The sequence below is a fragment of the Pristiophorus japonicus genome, chromosome 15, assembly GCF_044704955.1.
Source record: "Pristiophorus japonicus isolate sPriJap1 chromosome 15, sPriJap1.hap1, whole genome shotgun sequence".
In the NCBI taxonomy this organism is placed as follows: domain Eukaryota; kingdom Metazoa; phylum Chordata; class Chondrichthyes; family Pristiophoridae; genus Pristiophorus; species Pristiophorus japonicus.
Window position 1 is genome coordinate 50,177,915 of NC_091991.1, and position 20,897 is coordinate 50,198,811.

General features: G+C 42.2%; 1 protein-coding gene across 4 annotated transcripts in view; it reads right to left on the bottom strand.

Annotated features, from left to right (window-relative positions):
- The window catches only part of borcs5 (BLOC-1 related complex subunit 5), a 164,844-nt gene that overhangs the window by 134,196 nt on the left and 9,751 nt on the right, over positions 1–20,897 (bottom strand). For all 4 annotated transcript variants that reach the window (XM_070900414.1, XM_070900413.1, XM_070900412.1 and 1 more), the window contains 2 exons: positions 11,118–11,208; positions 6,080–6,226 (listed from right to left, as the gene is read on the bottom strand). In XM_070900414.1, the coding sequence (XP_070756515.1) occupies positions 6,080–6,226; positions 11,118–11,175 (205 nt within the window). In that variant the 5' untranslated portion in view covers positions 11,176–11,208. The remainder of the gene's footprint in view (positions 1–6,079; positions 6,227–11,117; positions 11,209–20,897) is intronic.

Genomic DNA, 20,897 nt, shown 5'->3' on the forward strand with positions numbered 1-20,897 from the left:
CATTCCCATGATGTTGCTGCTCTTGTCCTTCTCTGTGGTAGATGTTGCTGGATTGAGAGGTGTTGTCACAAGGTAAGCTAATCCATATCTACTTATAACATATTAAATTTGTTATGCGAGGTACAAGTTGCATTGAAAACTCCCATTATAAAAGTGTCCACATTTACCTGAAATCCCATTATAAAAGTGTCCACATTTACCTGAAATACCTATGTGCCTGTAGGTGACAATGTTAAGGGTATCACAACTTGTTTTTCAAATAAAGCATACCGCCTGGTGTGACAATTGTGGCTATTTTATAGGAGTAGTATATGGTTAAAAATACTGCTCTCCATGTAAATGTAGTTGCAGGTTCTGGACATTGGGTGATACTGAGGAGCATATAATCCTCTTCTCAGCTCTGAATCGCTGCACGTTAGATTCCGGCTATTCTGGCAAGTCCTTTTTCTAAAAGTTTAACTTTTTAAGTTTATACTTTAAGTGCATAAATATGATTAACTTTCTTCATTTTCCAAATGTTTCCATACTAAATTATTGCTTAGTTATTTTTCACATCATTGAACATTACTTTTTTAATATATTTTTATTTAATTTCTTAAAGATTTACTCTCATTTTAATGTCCCGCTGCCTCTAACGCCAGGCCATGTTTGGCTTCCTGCTAGGTACAACCAGGAGTGACCCCTGGTGGGCCCAACTGAGCATCGCCAGCCACAGTTCATAACAAAATAGCTTCCCCCACCCCCGCTGCTTCTCTCCCCGATCCCTCTGCCTTCCTGCTCCCTTCCTCTACCTGCTCATAGAATAGTGCAGCACACAAGGAGCCCATTCGGTCCATTGAGCCTGCTTTCGAAGAGCAATCCAGTTAATCCCACTCCCCTACTCTTTCCCCATATCCCTGCAATTTTTTTTTATCCTTCAAGTATTTATCCTATTCCTTTTTGAAGGCTCATATTGATTCTGTATCCACCACCCCATCAGACAATGCATTCCAAATCCTAACCACCCGTTACGTAAAAAAGGCTTTTCTCACATTGCCTCTGGTTCTTTTGACAATTACCTTAAATTTGTGCCCTCTGGTTATCGTCCCTCCAGCCATTAGAAACAGTTTCTCTTTATTTACTCTATCTAAACCCTTCATGATTTTAAGGGCAGAGGGATGAGGGCAAAGTTGGCTAAAGTAGACTGGAAACACAGACTAAACGGTGGCACAATTGAGGACTTTTAAGGAGCTCTTTCATAGTGCTCAACAAAAATATATTCCAGTGAAAAAGGGCGGTAAGAGAAGGGATAACCAGCCGTGGATAACCAAGGAAATAAAGGAGAGTATCAAATTAAAAACCAATGCGTATAAGGTGGCCAAGGTTAGTGGGAAAATAGAAGATTGGGAAAATTTTAAACAGCAAAAAATGACTAAGAAAGCAATAAAGAAAGGAAAGATAGATTACGAAGGTAAACTTGCGCAAAACATAAAAACGGATAGTAAAAGCTTTTACAGATATATAAAACGGAAAAGAGTGACTAAAGTAAATGTTGGTCCCTTAGAAGATGAGAAGGGGGATTTAATAATGGGAAATGTGGAAATGGCTGAGACCTTAAACAATTATTTTACTTCGGTCTTCACAGTGGAAGACACAGAAACCATGCCAGAAATTGCTGGTCACAGGAATGTGGGAAGGGAGGACCTTGAGACAATCACTATCACTAGTGGGGGTAGTGCTGGACAGGCTAATGGGACTCAAGGTAGACAAGTCCCCTGGTCCTGATGAAATGCATCCCAGGGTATTAAAAGAGATGGCGGAAGTTATAGCAGATGCATTCGTTATAATCTACCAAAATTCTCTGGACTCTGGGGAGGTACCAGTGGATTGGAAAGCAGCTAATGTAACGCCTCTGTTTAAAAAAGGCAGGTAACTATAGGCCAGTTAGTTTAACATCTGTAGTGGAGAAAATGCTTGAAACTATCATTAAGGAAGAAATAGCGGGACATCTAGATAGGAATAGTGCAATCAAGCAGATGCAGCATGGATTCATGAAGGGGAAATCATGTTTAACTAATTTACTGGAATTCTTTGAGGATATAATGAGCATTGTGAATCGAGGTGTACCGATGGATGTGGTGTATTTAGATTTTCAAGAGGCATTCGATAAGGTGCCACACAAAAGGTTACTGCAGAAGATAAAGGTATGCGGAGTCAGTGAAAATGTATTAGCATGGATAGAGAATTGGCTGGCTAACAGAAAGCAGAGAGTGGGGATAAATGGGTCCTTTTCGGGTTGGAAATCGGTGGTTAGTGGTGTGCCACAGGGATCGGTGCTGGGACCACAACTGTTTACAATATACATAGATGACCTGGAAGAGGGGACAGAGTGTAGTGTAACAAAATTTGCAGATGACACAAAGATTAGTGGGAAAGCGGGTTGTGTAGAGGACACAGAGAGGCTGCAAAGAGATTTAGATAAGTTAAGTGAATGGGCTAAGGTTTGGTAGATGGAATACAATGTCGGAAAATGTGAGGTCATCCACCTTGGGAAAAAAAAAACAGTAAAAGGGAATATTATTTGAATGGGAAGAAATTACAACATGCTGCGGTGCAGAGGGACCTGGGGGTCCTTGTGCATGAATCCCAAAAAGTTAGTTTGCAGGTGCAGCAGGTAATCAGGAAGGCGAATGGAATGTTGGTCTTCATTGCGAGAGGGATGGAATACAAAAGCAGGGAGGTCCTGCTGCAACTGTATAGGGTATTGGTGAGGCCGCACCTGGAGTACTGCATGCAGTTTTGGTCACCTTACTTAAGGAAGGATATACTAGCTTTGGAGGGGGTACAGAGACGATTCACGAGGCTGATTCCGGAGATGAGGGGGTTACCTTATGATGATAGATGAGTAGACTGGGTCTTTACTCGGAGTTCAGAAGGATGAGGGCTGATCTTATAGAAATATTTAAAATAATGAAAGGGATAGACAAGATAGAGGCAGAGAGGTTGTTTCCACTGGTCGGGGAGACTAGAACTAGGGGGCACAGCCTCAAAATACGGGGGGAGCCAATTTAAAACCGAGTTGAGAAGGAATTTCTTCTCCCAGAGGGTTGTGAATCTGTGGAATTCTCTGCCTAAAGAAGCAGTTGAGGCTAGCTCATTGAATGTATTCAAATCACAGATAGATAGATTTTTAACCAGTAAGAGAATTAAGGGTTATGGGGAGCGGGTGGGTAAGTGGAGCTGAGTCCACGGCCAGATCAGCCATGATCTTGTTGAATGGAGGAGCAGGCTCGAGGGGCTAGATGGCCTACTCCTGTTCCTAATTCTTATGTTCTTATGTTATGTTCCCCAGTCTCTCTCTCTCTCTCTCTCTCTCTCTCCATCCCCCCAGCCGCTCTCTCTCTCTCTTCTATTTCCCCTGCCCCCCAGCACCCCCCCTCTCTTTCTCTCTCTCCCTCTTCCCCCCAGCCTCTTGCACGCGCGCTCTCTCTCTCTCTCTCTCTCTCTCTCTCCCCAGCCTCTCTCTTTTCCACCTCTCCACCCCTCGCCCCCCCGCCCCAAGCCTCTTGCGCGCGCGCTCTCTCTCTCGTCTCTCTTTCTCTCTCCCCCTCCAGTCTCTCTTTCTCTCTCTCCCCCCACAGCTTCTCTCTCTCTCTCCCCCAACACCACCACACCCCCACCCCAGCCTCTCTCTCCCTCGACCCCAAGGCCCTCCGACTCCCCCCATCCTCCCCTGCTCTCCCCCCACTACCGCTCAGGACTCGCAGCTCACGGGAGGCTCGGAGCCCGGTTGGAGGCTCATGGCTCAGCGAGAGGCCCAATCGGCCGGAGAAGCAGACTCGCAGAGGTTCAGCAGCCCACCACCATCGGCACCCTACCACCGCCACCAGGCGCTGGCCGACCCCGGGGCCAGTATGTTGCCGGCCGATCAGCAAAAAGTTTTGCATTGTGGCCACGGCAGTGGGCCCTTCCCTTTAAGGGCGGCCGCACTCAGTGCGGAGATGGTGCACCGGCAGAAAAACCTGCCTGGGGCACCGCACGGCGGGGGATCGATGAATGGAGCTGAATATCGATGGGTAAGTATTTTTATTGCTTTTTTAAATTGTTTTCATTGACGGTGCAACCACTCGGGTAGGATGGTGTCCAGGCAAAAAAAATCCCAGCCCTCAATTTAGGTCGGGTCGGCCTGTTGACCCCAAAGCGACGGCCATTCAATTTTTAGGAATGGCCGCCTCAAACGCACATTAATGGGTCTCCTCGAGATCCTGAATTTCGGCACCAGAGAGTCATAGAATTACATGGAAATTAAAACATGGAAACAGAACTTCAGCCCCACTAGTCAGTGTTTGTATTTGTCCTAATCCCAAGTGCTCACGCTAGTCCCATATCACTTTACCCTCTCACTTCCTTCAACCACCTAGCTAATCTGTTCTTGCATGTTGACACGGTTTCTGCTTCAATCTCACTGAAGCAACCTATTTCAGCCTACAACAGGACCTGGATAACACCAAAACTGGGGCTGGCAAATGGCAGGTAACATTTACATTACACAAGTTCCAGGTAATGCCCATCATGAACAAGAGAAACTACAGCCATCTTCCCTTGATCTTCAATGGCCCCACCAACATGCAATCATTCACCATCAACATCCTAGGGGTCACTATTGACCAGAAGCTAAACTGGGCCAGCCATATCAACACTGTCGTTACAAGAACAGGACAGAGGCTAGGTACTCTGGGACAAGCAGCTCACCTACTGACCTCTCAAAGCCTCTTCACCATTTTCAAGGATCAAATCAGGAGTATGACAGAAAACTCAGCACTCACCTAGGTAAATGTAGTCACAACAACACTCAAGAGCCTCAACACCATCCAGGACAGAGCAGTTTGCAGCTGCAGTATGTACAATCTACAGGATGCACTGCAGCACTTCACCAAGGTTGCTCCAATGGCACCTCCCTCCCCTGCGACCTCTACCACTATGAAGATCAAGAGAAGCAATATTGTTGGAACACCATCACCTCCAAGTCACACACCAACCTAACATAGACACAAATCACCATTCCTTCATCATCACCGGGCCAGAATCCTGGAATTCCTTACCTAACACCATTATGGGAGCACCATCACCACAAGGTCCACCACCACCGTCTCAGGGCAATGAAGGATGAACAATAAATGTGGCCTTGTCCGCGTTGCCCAGATCCCAAGAGCAAAGTTTAAAAATCAGTAACTCCAGTGTATTACACAGCCTCACAATTCTATAAAAAAAATCTCCTGCTTTCTGACAGATATCTTACATTTAATCTTATATCTATGTCCCCTTGTTCTAGACCCCTCAACAACTAGAATCAGTCTGTCAAACCAATTAGCAAAAAATACATAGTTAATTTGGATGGCAAATTCTGGAATGATTGTACCATTATTCACGTTTACAGGGAGTTTCTGAATAAAAATTCTGAATATAAATATCTTTAGTCAAGCAGAACATTTTAGTAACTTTATTGTTGCAGTGATAGTTGGTAAAGAAGAAAAGATGTAAGTTATCTCAATCTATAAGTGTTATATTTCTTAGATCTCACTATAGAAACCCACACTCTAAACAGATGGAACAGAGTACCCAGCTACTCCCTCCTTGTGAAACATGCAGAGATTTATTTATTTAACTATGAAAATAAATGTATTTATCTGTCTACTTGCAATGGGGAAGGAAAACACCAATTATTTTCCAGGAGCCTCACAAGAACATTTACTTCACAGCCTCCAAGGAGATCTCTTACAAACTTTGTTCCAAATCTTTTCAGTGGAAAAGTGTATTCCAGCCTCACCCTTTGCAACCGCGTAATCTGACCCACTATGAGCAACACCACGAGACATCTGGAAGCAGTAAATGTGACTGAAACAATTACACAGCCAATATAGAGCGTTAAGAACTGGACAATGATTTATTTTAGGAAATAAAAGGGTAGATAAAAGGAGAAACAAATAATTAGATTAGATGGGTACTTGTGATTATTTTCATGGTCCTAGATATAGCTGTAATGAAAGTAAATTATATTCAGCTGTAGTTAGGTAATATCTAAAGAGGAAAGAAGCATTACCTTTGAGAAGAGGTTGGAAGGTGGGAATTTCATGCAGCTTAATAACATCTGGATCATTCCACGTGGTTCGAGCAGGTTGCTGTGTTCCTGTAGCAACAACTATGATATCATCCATTTTAGCTCTCTGCTTCGCTGGAGAATTTGTCGCTGAATAAGAAACAAATAATATGACACACATCCTAACAGAGTTTTTGATCTATTAAAAGATACACATACACAAACACACACAAATAAATAGTCTACAATAATTAATTTGGCAGCATCTACAACATATCTTGTTATAAAGCCACAAGCTGAATGGTCATTAATGCGGGTGCCTCTAATCTGCCCACGGTTGTTGAAACAAACCAGAGATAACTACAATAAAAAGAGAAAAGGGGAAAGTGAAGAGTAGTAAGATAGACAATAAACAAAACGAACTGAGAGAAAAGCGTAAAAGAGAAAAACATAAATAATTGAGGAGAAAGAAAAAAAATGAATATAGAAAGAGAAACATAAATGAAGAGAGAGAAACAGAAGTTAAAGTGGCGAAAGAGAAACAAATGTGCAGGAGAAACTTAAATGCAAGAGAAACAGGATTGAAAAGAAAAACAGAAGTGGAGAGACAGAAAAACAAATGCGGGCAGGAGAGAAGGAAATAAAAGTAAGAGAGAAAAATATAGCAAAATAAAGATTGTTACCACAAAAACAAAGACTTTTCATGACTTCATACACATATTCACACAGTTAAACACTTTTAACTAAAGAATGGGACAACTGATGGGGCGAAAAACAAGGCAAATTTGATTATGTATTCTGCAAGTTACACACTGGCTGATATTTAAATTGGTGCGAGTATAAAACCAATTCCTAAGGCGCATTTCCTTTTGTCAGCAATGGAATCAGAAAACATAAACTTGCCCTATATACTGCTTCCAAAAAATTGCATTTTCATCAATTCACCAACAAATCTTACCTCCAGACATAAATAGTATCACTTTCAACTGAAATCGCCCATTTAGTCACTGTAGTGGAGAAATAAAGTAGTTCTACAGTTGACAGAGTTGACTGTCGAACAGCACGTAGATTATAAGCCTACAAACATAGTTACGTAGCATATCGTGATTGCTATGTTCATTAGGTTAGTCATTAAAGAATCCAGAAGTCTTTACCTATTCTATTCCTTCCAATTGATTGAGAGGAGCAGTAAAAGCTGGCTGCACATGGTGACACCACTATTCCCAGAGGACAGAATGGAGATGATTGGGTAATTACTCTACACTGTCAATCATGCCTGGAGACTGCACTGCTGTGACAGGGATTAATCTAGCACACCTAATTTGTATGTAACTATTCTCCAATTTGCTGGAGGAATCACCCTGCTTTTTACCAGGAGAAGTTGCTGTAGTTTCAATCATGAGTTCTGTTTGCTGTATTTCGTAGAAACTCTTTTTTAATAGATTCTGCAGTGTAGAGATAAACTAATTTGTTGATATTAGCTTATCTCTGGTCTTTCAAATAATCAGGATCGACTGCAAACCAATATAATGGGTATTTTGTGTTTAATCAGAGTTTAAGACGGAATATAACACACTAGTTATACAGCAAAAACATACGACCGTGACAAGCAGCTGGTACCGGCCCTGATTGGACAGACGGCTGGTGGCATGAGCAGTTCTCTGGCTAATGGCCTCTCTTCCGCTTGTCTAGAACCTCCAAGAATGTTAACTTTTGTGAGCATGGGTCTACTCTCGAAAGAGCGTTCAACCAGCCCAACTCTTAAACGGTGAAGGGGAGAGCCATTCGTGTGAATAAGCCCTCATGGTGTTTATATTATTCTCTTTTTAGTGGTGGGCCTGGGATGGAATATTGACAAAACCATTTAACCTATAGAGGTTCCCCTAAAAACTCAGTGCCTAATGGCACGTCGAGTTCTTTGTCTAAAGGGGTCTCATGTTCTTTGCCAATTTGTCTTTCTTGTTTATACATCCTGAAGGTTCCTCCATTGAAATTCATCTTATCTCTCTTGTCCCTATCCTTCTTGGCCTTCAGATGTTCATAGCTGCTTGTTATCAGTTATTTATGTTCACGCTGTTCAAGTAGCTTTAGCTATGCAAAACTAACTATTTCATTCCAGATTATGGTATCATGGAATGAATCATTAAATTCTCAAAGATATCCTCTATTCTATTCTCATACACTGGTTAACTTACGCATTTTAAAGCAGTTTTGTTAAACAAAGTCAAAATCTTAACTTAGCATTATAATATGATTATTAGCAGTAATGGAAGAAACATAGATGTTGGGCCTTAGTTGGTCAAATTAAAGATACATGAAACAACCTTCCTAGCTCACAAACAGCAGATAGCTTGCCTGGAAACAAAGTGTTATCTGACTGTCATTTACCAGAATGCTATAAGATCTGCAGGAAACCAAAAGCATAAGCAGATTCTAAGCATCTATCTAGTTATTCTAATACTAGTCTGAAGAGACTTTTTGCCTCAAGATCTAATACAATCATGTAAACACAGCAACATTCACATTACAATTTTGTTTGCATAACCATGTACATTTTGGTCTTCCCGGATTTCTAGCAGTAGACTGTTTACTTTTGCACGTTGTTTAAAAGAATGTTTTCTGAGTAAATATATTTTGTTTGCCTTGCAGTTTGCGGAGTAGTTTGAGTTCTGCCACAAGTCCCTCCCTGCCTCCAACTCATTGGTTGACACAGTGGTGTCAATAGACACACTGATGAAAGTTTGAGGACGTCATTAAGAAGAATTCTCTCGTTCATGCTGCTACAAAGCTTTCCAATATAGTGGAATCCACTTTTAATGAACACCATTTGTGATATAGTATCCAAATTGTGACTCCCAAAACAAAATTGTACAATGTCTTTGGTCTTTCTGTTTTTTGTATTGATCAATACAAGTCAGCAAACTGATTCGTTCTGTGCTAATCCTTCTATTTAGTCACCAGAACATTTTTTATATCTCCCTGGTAGGTTATCAACTAGTTGTCAACAACTGATTTAGTGCAGCTGACTATTCAACTTTAAAATTCAGCTTTTGTTCCCTTGCAATTCCTGCTCATCTGCCTGAACTCTCCACAGACCCGAGATGGGTCATTTCGAAGACTGTAAACTACTTGTCTTGGTTTAGATTGCAGTGAGTTTCCATCTACGGAGCTAAAGGCAGTCACAGCCAGCAATCCAGTACAAAGTAATACAAACACCAGCAGCATGGAATCTGTGGTAATCTAAAGCAAAACAAATCTGAAAGAGTTTATACAGTCTTCTTCACCTCAGATCTGTAGTAGCTTGAACGTGTGTGTGGCGGAAGTTCTGAGGTGACATTACAGGCAATGAATCACCAGTGCAGCACAACTCATTGGGCTCAAGTTTCGGCCTGAGTTGCTCCTATTTTTTTGGAGCAACTAGTTTAGAATGGAGCATCTTAGAAGTCGCAATTCTCAGCATTTAGTTTGCTCCAGTTCTAGTGAGTTAGAACAGTTGCATTGTAGAACAGATTTTTTTTCCCAAAAGGGGGCATGTCCGGCCACTTACGCCTGTTTTGCAAGTCTAGGCAGCGAAAACTTACTCCAAACGAACTTAGAATGGAGTAAGTGTAGATTTTTGTATGCTCAGAAAAACCTTGCCTACACTTATAAATCAGGTGTAGGGAACGAGAGATTGGGGGGTGGGGGAGGGGGGTTTACAAACATTAAACACTTCACTTTTACAAATAAAGAGCCATCATCAATAATAAATGATAAATAAATCAATAAATCAATCAAAAATAATTAATAAAAAATAAAATCAATTAAAAAAAATTAACTTTCTACTCACCTACTGCAGCACCGGGAGCCCTCAAACAGCATGCTGCAACGGGGCCCCCCCAATCTCTCGCTCTCTCTCTCTGTCAGTGTCTCTCTGTGTTTCTGACAGCGAGGGCTGGGGGGAGGGAGGGAGAGAAGGGGGAAGGAGTGGGAGGGGGGAGCGAGAGGGAGGGGGGGGGATGGAGCGAGAGGGAGGGGGGGATGGAGGCGGAGCGAGGGGGGGAGACGGAGTGAGAGGGAGGGGGGAACGGAGGCAGAGCGAGGGGGGAACGGAGGCGGAGATGAATCGAGAGGGAGGGGGGGACGGAGCGAGAGGGAGGGGGGGACGGAGGCGGGGACGGAGCGAGAGGGAGGGGGGGACGGAGCGAGAGGGAGGGGGGGACGGAGGCGGGGATGGAGCGAGAGGGAGGGGGGGACGGAGCGAGAGGGAGGGGGAGGAGGCAGAGAAGGGGGGGAATAGGAGGGGGTCTGAATGGGGAGGAGGGGGGCAGGGGGCGCTGAATGGGCCCCGCCGCGGCCGGCTCCCACGTAGGACTTCGGGTGGGGCCCGCCCCTAGCGAGATGCCGGGCGGGCGGGCCCCGCCGCCGCTGCCGAGGTCAGATGTGTCAGGCCATCGGCCCAGGATAGGGGCAACGTCCCTTCGGCCAGGGATAGGGTCGTCGCCCAGAGGCAGGATGCGCTGGGAGGGCCAGGAGCTACTGCGCACGCGTGCAGCTGCCGGCACTGTTTTTGGCGCAGGGCTGTAGCTCCGCCCCCAGCAGTTCCTGCTGCGCCGCGCTGAGCTGGAAACAGGCCTACAGATATCGGAGAATCGCGAGGCAAATATTCGGTGCAATTTTTGTTCTACAAATTAGGCAGGCTTCTCCGGTGTGCGCCATTCTAGCGGGGGTCCGAAACTTAAGCCCATTATCATCTGGTATAGAGGTCAACTTGGTATAAGTGCTCAAATTGGGGCCTATTCACATTAATCACTGCAAGCTAATTGTATTGTACTCACCATTTATAAGGAGTACTTTTGCTAAAACTGTATCATTAAATTATCAACTATACAAAATATTGCCTTACTACATGCCTATATATCTGCAGTATTGTAATAGTTGAGATCTACCTCAGCTTTCTTTGACACTCACCCAACACTGCTCATTGGCGGTGAACATGAATCCACTCGAGTTAAACAACAATGAATATTAATAAAGTCCCAGTGCTTTAACAGTTACTTACCCGAGACATGACATTCTGGTTGTTTATGATCATTATATGTGCTCTGTTCAGCTCCCATGGTATTGAAATACAGACCCAGGGTACCTCAACGCTGCATAAACCAAAAAAAGTGTTACAAGAGTGTTAGATTGCTTCCTCCATTAATGTACAAGTGCAGACGTGCTTATCATAGAAAGTTACAGCATAGAAGGAGGCCATTCGGCCAATCATGTCTGCGCCGGCTGACAAAGTACTATCCAGCCTAATCCCACTTTCCAGCACTTAATCCATAGCCTTGCATGCACATCCAAGTACTTTTTAAATGTGGTGAGGGTTTCTACCTCTACCACTCTTTCAGTCAGTGAGTTCCAGACCCTCACCACTCTCTGGGTGAAGAAACTTACCCTCGAATCCCCTCTAAACCTTCTACTAATTACTTTAAATCTATGCCCCTGGTTGTTGACCCCTTTGCTAAGGGAAATCGGTCATTCCTATCCACTCTATCTAGGCCCCTCATAATTTTATACGCCTCAATAAGTTCTCACCTCAGCCTCCTCTGTTCCATAGAAAACAAACCCAGCCTATCTATTCTTTCCTCATAGCTAAAATTCTCTAGTCCAGGCAACATCCTCGTAAATCTCCTCTGTACTCTCTCTAGTGCACACAGCTTTCCTGTAATGTGGTGACCAGAACTGCATGCAGTACTCTAGCTGTGATGTAACTAGTGTTTTTTGCAGTTCAAGCATAACCTCCCAGCTCTTGTATTCTATGCCTCAGCTAATAAAGGCAAGTATTCCATATGCCTTCTTAACCACCTTATCTACCTGGCCTGCTACCTTCAGGGATCTGTGGACATGCACTTCAAGGTCCCTTTGTTCCTCTACACTTCAGTGTCCTACCATTTATTGTTTATTCCCTTGCCTTATTAGCCCTCCCCAAATGCATTACCTCACACTTCTCCGGAGTGAATTCCATTTGCCGTTAGTCTGCCCATCTGACCAGTTCATTGATATCTTCCTGCAGTCTTCAGATTTCTTCTTCATTATCAACCACACAGCCAATGTTTGTGTCATCTGTAAATTTCTTAATCATACCCCCGAGTCTAAATCATTGATGTATACCACAAAAAGCAAGGGACCCAGCACTGAGTCCTGCAGAACCCCACTGGAAACAGCCTTCCAGTCACAAAAACACCCATCAACCATTACCCTTTGCTTCCTGCCTCTGAGCCAATTTTGGATCCAACTTGCCACTGCCTTGGATCCCATGGGCTTTTACTTTTGTGACCTACTCCTGCTCCTATTTCTTATGTTCTTATGTGACCAGTCTGCCATGTGGGACCTCATCAAAAGTCTTGCTAAAATCCATATATACTACATCAAACGCATTACCCTCATCAACCCTCGTTACCTTCTCAAAAAATTCAATCAAGTTAATCAGACACAACCTTCCCTTAACAAATCCATGCTGACGGTCCTTGATTAATCCGTGTCTTTCTAAATGTAGATTTATCCTGTCGCTCAGGATTTTCTCCAATAATTTTCCCACCACCGAGGTTAGGCTGTAATTACTCGGTCTATCCCTTTCTCTCTTTTTAAACAAAGGTACAACGTTAGCAGTTCTCCAGCACCACACTTGTAGCCAGAGACAATTGGAAAATGATGGTTAGAGCTTCTGCTATTTCTTCTTTTGCTTCTCTTAACAGCCTGGGATACATTTCATCCGGGCCTGGGGATTTATCCACTTTCAAAAATGCTAAACCCCTCTCTCATTATGTTTATTTCATCTAATATTTTACACTCCTCCTCCCTGATCGCAATGCCTGCATCGCCCCTCTCTTTTGTAAAAAACAGACGCAAAGTGTTCATTAAGACTCATACCCACGTCTTCCGCCTCCACACACACATTATCTTTATGGTCTCTCATAGGCCCTACTCTTTCTTTAGTTATCCTCTTGCTCTTAAATGTATTTATAAAACATGTTTAGGTTTTCCTTGCCAAAATGTTTTCATGCTCTCTCTTTGCTTTCCTAATTTCCTGTTTAATTTCACCCTTGCACTTTCTATACTTCCCTTTTTTTCTTTATGGAGACAGAAACACAATGTATTGCTTCACTTCTACACCTCAGAACCTCTAATCCCATCAAATAAAATTATCCCAATCAATTTACAATTATATGCAAATAGGGTAGCACTATTAGTCTCATATACAAACCATTCCGCTCAACACAAGACAACACTCCAAATTCAAAAAATGATTTGGGATGACCACACCCACTTGACCTAAAAGCACATTTCAATGTTTCAAACCTAAAATTAACGTGTCTTTTATTACTTCATGAACTCAGATGTCTTAAAAAAGGTTGTTTTTAAGTGTTACATTTGTATAAAGTTATGATGTTTTAAATAAATTGTCAAATGTTCTCATTTTGATTTGAAAGAGTGTTTATCAAAACCTTTTCTTTCCAAAGAGAATTGAGCCAGAGTTAGTATCCTATAGATGAACTTAACACACATAACATACTTGAAAACAATGTAATAAATGATATTAGATATATGTGATTTACAGAGATGATCTTCACATGTAAAACATAATACCTATCCAACACAGCCTCAGTGAGCGTTCCAGTGTTTTGAGTGAAGCTGGTAATGTAAAACAGGTGATAGCAAATCGGCTGCCCATGTTGCACCCCCTCTGATTTTCTTTTCCATTGATGGAATGCTATCGCCCAAGATCAATTTCATCCCTGATATTGTTCTGGTTTACTTTCAAGTAAATTATACCACTCACTTCGAAAAATCAAAAAATGGTCATGAAACAATATCAACTGGACTTTTTTGCCCCACCCCCCCCCCCCCACCCTCCCACAAAGAAAAAGAGCTCACTTGCAAGCCAAAAAGAAAAATGTTTCTAATTAATCACAGACCCAGTGAAAAATTTTAGCTAAACGCTTTTTCCGTAGCTGTTTCCAGGCTTCCCCCAGTGCTGTTCTGTATCCAGCCACTAGGAGGCGACTGATGAATGCGTTCTTGCTCTGCCTTTCTCCGTACTAACTGATATCTGTGACAGTTTTGGAAATCCCAGAGACAAACCAGAATCATAGCACACTGTACTCCAGCACACTGGGGCTCCACCTGCAAGATGTCACAATGTAAACATTTACATTCAAACTAAGTATTTCACGATACAAAGCAGACACTGTGCTCAATGCAATGCAAACGTTTAACATAGGATGCTCCAAATTACAGAACTTAATTTGAATTAAAATGTTACATCATTTTACTAATCACTCATGGAAATCAAATTTTCACAAATTCCAGCTCTAATATCCCACATCTTAAATCAAAATCTCCACTAAAGGACATTTTAAAGACAAACTAGCCAAATACTGCCGAAGAGGCAAATGTCTCCCAGCCCTACGGACAGTGCTGAAGGCCTCTGAATGTTTATAATGTTTCCCCCATGGTGTGATTGCAAACGAAGCATTCCATGTTGTAACATTTTCCAAAAGCAAAAAGGGAGGGGTATAGTATTATTTAAGGAATGGTCTAGCATTAGAATGGAAAAATATTATAAGTAATATATTAATGATCTGGACTTGGGTATACAGGGCATAATTTCAAAGTTTGCAGATGACACGAAACTCGGAAATGTAATAAACAATGAGAAGGATAGTTACAGACTTCAAGATCCAGGGATGGACAGTAGATTAGACTGAAAACAAGGGCTAAAATTGCACATGACAAACCTAAAATTAGTGAAACAGAAGGGAATTGTGAGAAATAACTGCAATCTACAAACATAAAAAGGAGGGAAGGAGAGCCAAGAGGGATCATGAATAAAAAATCAGCCGACATAATGGGAATTAGCAATTGTTTTCACAAATTCATTAGGAAAAACAGAGAATGGCGAGATTATTGTTGCAAATAAGGAAATGGCAGAATTGCCTCATAAATAGTTTGCCTCGGTATTTATAAAAGAGAGTAAACAAAGTGTTTAATATCTCGTGGATGAAGAACTGGAAGTGCAACCATTTACGCAAATATGCATTAATAAAAATTATTTTGAAAAGCCTGATGGTATGCACCCCAGAATACCAATGTTATAACATGGAATGCTTCATTCGCAATCACACCATGGGGGAAACATTATAAACATTCAGAGCCTTCAGCACTGTCTATAGGCCTGGGAGACATTTGCCTCTTAGGCAGTATTTGGCTAGTTTGTCTTAAGATGTCCTTTCGTGGAGATTTTGGAAAAGCAAAATTCGGTCAGGCAGAGTCAGCATGGATTTATGAAAGGGAAATCATGTTTGACAAATTTGCTGGAGTTCTTTGAGGATGTAACGAACAGGCTGGATAAAGGGGAACCAATAGATGTGGTGTATTTGGACTTCCAGAAGGCATTTGACAAGCTGTCACATAAAAGGTTACTGCACAACATAAAAGTTCACGGGGTTGGGGGTAATATATTAGCATGGATAAAGGATTGGCTAACTAACAGAGAACAGAGAGTAGGGATAAATGGTTCATTCTCTGGTTGGCAATCAGTAACTAGTGGGATGCTGCAGGGATCAGTGCTGGAACCCCAACTATTTACAATCTATATTAACGACTTGGAAGAAGAGACTGAGTGTAGCGTAGCCAAGTTTGCTGACGATACAAAGATGAGAGGAAAAGCAATGTGTGAGGAGGACACAAAAAATCTACAAAAGGACAGGCTAAGTGAGTGAGCAAAAATTTGGCAGATGGAGTATAATGTCGGAAAGTGTGAGTCATGCACTTTGGCAGAAAAAAAATCAAAGAGCAAGTTATTATTTAAATGGAGAAAAATTGCAAAGTGCCGCAGTACAGCGGGACCTGGGGGCATCCACCTTGTCAGGCCTCTACTCATTGGAATTCAGAAGAATGAGAGATGATCTTATCGAAACGTATAAGATTATGAGGGGGCTTGACAAGGTGGATGCAGAGAGGATGTTTCCACTGATGGGGGAGACTAGAACTAGAGGGCATGATCTTAGAATAAGGGGCCACCCATTTAAAACAGAGATGAGGAGGAATTTCTTCTCTCAGAGGGTTGTAAATCTGTGGAATTTGCTGCCTCAGAAAGCTGTGGAAGCTGGGATATTGAATAAATTTAAGACAGAAATAGACAGTTTCTTAAACGATAAGGGGATAAGGGGTTATGGGGAGCGGTGGGGAAGTGGAGCATAGTCCATGATCAGATCAGCTATGATCTTATTGAATGGTGGAGCAGGCTCGAGGGGCAGTATGGCCTATTCCTGTTCCTAATTCTTATGGTCTTATGTTATGTAATACATTAGTGAGGGACCAGCAAAAGAACCATCATTTTTCAAAATTCATTAGAAACAGGGTTTGTGCCAAAGGACTGGACAGTGGCAAATGTTACACCACTGTTCAAAAGACAGAATGGAATAAGCCAGGTAATTATCAGTAGTAAGAACATTACTAGACATAATAATCCAAGAGAAAATAAATAAATACTTAGAAGGGCATGAAATAATTAGAGATAATCAACATGGATTTCTGAAGGATAGGTCATGATTGATGAACCAGATAGAATTTTTAAAGAGAATAATGGAAAATATTGATGGAGGATGTGGTAGATGTAGGTTATATAGACTTTCAGAAAGCATTTGATAAATCACCACATAAGAAATTGGTTGAGAACTGAACATTTGCATGGCCAATCATAAAAAGTTAGAAAGAGAATTATAATAAATACATACATCACTCAAGCTCACGGATTTAATGAATCTTTGAATAGTTACAGCACAGAAGGAGGCTATTCAGCCTGTGCCGGCTCTCTGCAAGAGCACTTCAGCTAGTCCCACTCCCCCACCCTTTCCCCACAGCCCTACAATTTGTTTCCTTCAGGTACTTATCCAATTCCCTTTTGAAAGTCACGATTGAATCTGCCTCCACTGCCCTTTAGGCAATGCATTCCGGATCCTAACCACTCATTGCTTAAAAAGGTTTTTCCTCATGTCGCCTTTGGATCTTCTGCCAATCATCTGGTTCTCAACCCTTCTGCCAATGGGAACAGTTTCTCTCTATCTACTCTCTCTGGACCTCGCATGATTTTGAACACCTCTATCAAATCGCTTCTCAACCTTCTCTGCTCTAAGGAGAACAACCCCAGCTTCTCCAGTCTATCCACGTAACTGAAGTCCCTCAATCCTGGAACCATTCTTGTAAATCTTTTCTGCATCCTCTCTAAGCCCGTTACATTCTTCCTAAAATGTGGTGCCCAGAATTGGACACAATACTTCACCTAAGGATGGACCAGTGTTTTATACAGGTTCATCATAACTTCCTTGCTTTTGTACTCTATGCCTCTATTTATGAAGCCCAGGATCCTGTATGCTTTTTTTAACCGCTTTCTCAACTGGCCCTGCCACGATTTGTGCACATATACCCCAGGTCTCTCTGTTCATGCACCTGCTTTAAAATTGAACCCTTTAGTTTATATTGCCTCTTCTCGTTCTTCCTACCAAAATGTATCACCGCATTTTACTGCATTAAATTTCATCTGCCACAGTGTCCACCAGCCTATGTCCTCTTGAAGTCGATCAGTATCCTCCTCACTGTTCATTATACTTCCAAGTTTTGTATCATCTGCAAATGTTTAAATTGCGCTCTGTACACCCACTACCAAGAAAAGCAGTGGTCCTAGTATCGACCCCTGGGGAACACCACTGTATACCTTCCTCCAGTCCAAAAAACCACTACTCTCCGTTTCCTGTCACTTAGCCAATTCTGTATCCATGCCTCTTATTCCATGGAATTCAACTTTGCTGGCAAGCCTATTATGTGGCACTTTATCAAACGCCTTTTGGAAGTCCACATATACCACGTCAACTGCACTGCCCTCATCAACTCGCTCTGTTACATCATCAAAAAACTCGATCAAGTTAGTTAATCACGATTTGCCTTTAACAAATCTGTGCTGGCTTTCCTTAATTAATCCACACTTGTCCAATTTTGAACAAAGGTGCAACATTTGCAATTCTCCAGTCCTCTGGCACCACCCCCGTATCTAAGGAGGATTGGAAGATTATGGCCAATACCTCCACAATTTCCACCTTTACTTCCCTTAGCATTCTAGGATGCATCCCATCCGGTTTGATGGCTTATCTATTTCTAGTGCTTCCCCTTTATAAATTTTTTATCCCATCCAGTATCTCAACTACCTCCTCATTCACTAATTTTGGCAGCATCTTCTTCCTTAGTCATTTAGTATCTCAGCCATGTCCTCTGCCTCCATGCAGGAGTCTCCTTTTTGGTCCCTAATTGGCCCCACCCCTCCTCTTGCTACCCATTTACCAATTATATGCCTATAAAAGACGTTTGGATTCCCTTTTATGTTAGCTGCCGGTCTATTCTCATACTCTCTCTCTTTGCCCCTTTTATTTACCTTTTCACTTCCCCTCTGAATTTTCTATATTCAGCCTCGTTCCCACTTGAATTCTCAACTTGACATCTGCCACACGCTCCCTTTTTCTGCTTCATCTTACCCCCTATCTGTTTCGTTATCCAGGGAGCTCTGACTTTGGTTGCCCTACCTTTCCCCCTCATGGGAATGTACCTCGACTGTACCAGAACCATCTCCTCTTTAAAGGCAGTCCATTGTTCGATTACAATTTTGCCTGCCAATCTTTGATTCCAGTTTACCCGGTCCAGATCCATTCTCGACCCGCTAAAATTGGCCTTCCTCCAATTAAGTATTTTTACTCTAGAATGCTCCCTGTCCTTTTCCATAACTAATCTAAACCTTATGACACTATTATCACTGTTCCCTAAATGGTGCCCTACTGACACTTGCTCCACTTGATCCACCTCATTCCCCAGAACCAGATCCAGCAATGCCTCCTTCCCCGTCGGGCCGGAAACATACTGATCAAGAAAGTTCTCCTGAACACACTTCAGAAATTCTTCCCCCTCACTGCCATTACTATTCCAGTCTATATTAGGATAATTGAAGTCCTCCATTATTACTACTGTATAGTTCTTGCACCTCTCTGTAATATCGCTGCAAATTTGCTCCTCTATATCCTTCCAGCTAGGTGGTGGCCTATAGAATACACCTAGTAGTGTAATAACACCTATATTGTTTCCTAATCATGCAGTTACAATGTAATAAAATAACCAAGAGCAAATTACTCCTGAATTTAGTTTCGTTGGGAGAGCTAATTCATATTGGCAACTCAAAAAACCTGATCTGATGTCAATGGATTTAGCAGTTTGAAGCCACTGTGCATTGCAACATCAGGACACTTGCCTGATGACATAATCATGTTAGAGCCATTCACTTACAACCCCGCCCCCCCGCTCCGGCCCCTGACTCCTCAACCAGAACTGCAGACGGTAATGTTTACATTGTTGTCTACAGTTCAGGTATCAAATTATCAGCTGAATGGGATTAGCGTCCTGCATCTCCTGTTCAAGGCAATCCGAGTTCGTTGCCATTAGTCCCTGTTTATAAAACATCTTCAGCATTGCAGAGGAACTGCTTTGCTGCAACGCTAATATGCTGTGGAATGTACCCGAAAGATAATGGGCCGGATTTTGCGGTAAGAATAAGAGTGAGGCTAACCGCGCTCACTGTTATAACTGGGTAAATCAGATAGCAACAGTTAAATGCGCAAATCCGGAAGTTGCTGTCAGAGATACTCTGTTCTTCCACAGAGTGCACTGTTGCAGTCCTCACCGACAGACTCAACACTGAAATGAATGCAATGGCGTGAACTTGGGGTACTTTCCCACTAATTCCGCACTAAAATCAGCTGAAAGATTAGAGCTGATGCATTCAGGAGTAAGAGAGTTTGTAACGGCATGCTAAGTGATAATTACTGTTGAGCAACTTCTCTGGCCCTAAAAATGTAATTTTACAAGTGTGGAGTCTCATTCCCTCAGAAGAAAATTACTGTTGGATTTTTTTTTTTTTAATATCTTTTTTTTTAAAACTTTTTCTGTCTGTCTCTTTTATCTCTCTCCCTTAATTCCATCTGTATTTTCCCAGTCTTTATTTTGCTTTCTGTACATCATTTAAATCTAATTTATGTTTCCTGCTTTATACTTCGTGGTTTAGACTGTGTGTCTCAGTGAGAATTCTTCAATCTGATCAGTTGAAGAGCCTCGTTGTTTCTTACACTACTCACAGATGCCATAAATCCCCTGTAGACGGCGCCAAGCTGAAACAGATGCCCTGAATGAACTGACTGCAAAATCCAGGTCAATGAGATCTGGCTGGTAAGTCAATGCTATTTGCCCAGTAAGGCAGTGTCCAGATGTTGATCTTAGGAAAGAGCACACTACCATTCTGCACTGGAGTTGTCAGTTCTGAACTGCTCAATGTACATACCCTATAGTTTTAAGCATGGCGCCCTCTACAGGGTACCTGTGGCATCTGCGAGTAGTGTAAGAAACAGCAAGATTCTTCAACCAATCCTGGGAAATGTGGAAGTAAATCAGCCCTCTTTAGCAGTCACAACAATTTCAGATTTGAATACTTGCAAACAAAGCATAAGTTAGCAGTATTCATTATTTGACACATTTTGTAAATTAAGAGTGTAAACAAAACAGAATTTTGATTGATTAGGTCCCTGCACTTGAATAAAAATTATTTTGGTTTTCACTTTACTCAATATTTATTTGGCAATTGGTTCAGGCTTTAGTGTCATAAGTTGCACGGATTCAGATTGTTCACTCTTCTTACTGCACTGTGGATGGCAATTGCCATCACCAATTCAGAGGTAAGCATGTGCCCCCTTCTTACAGT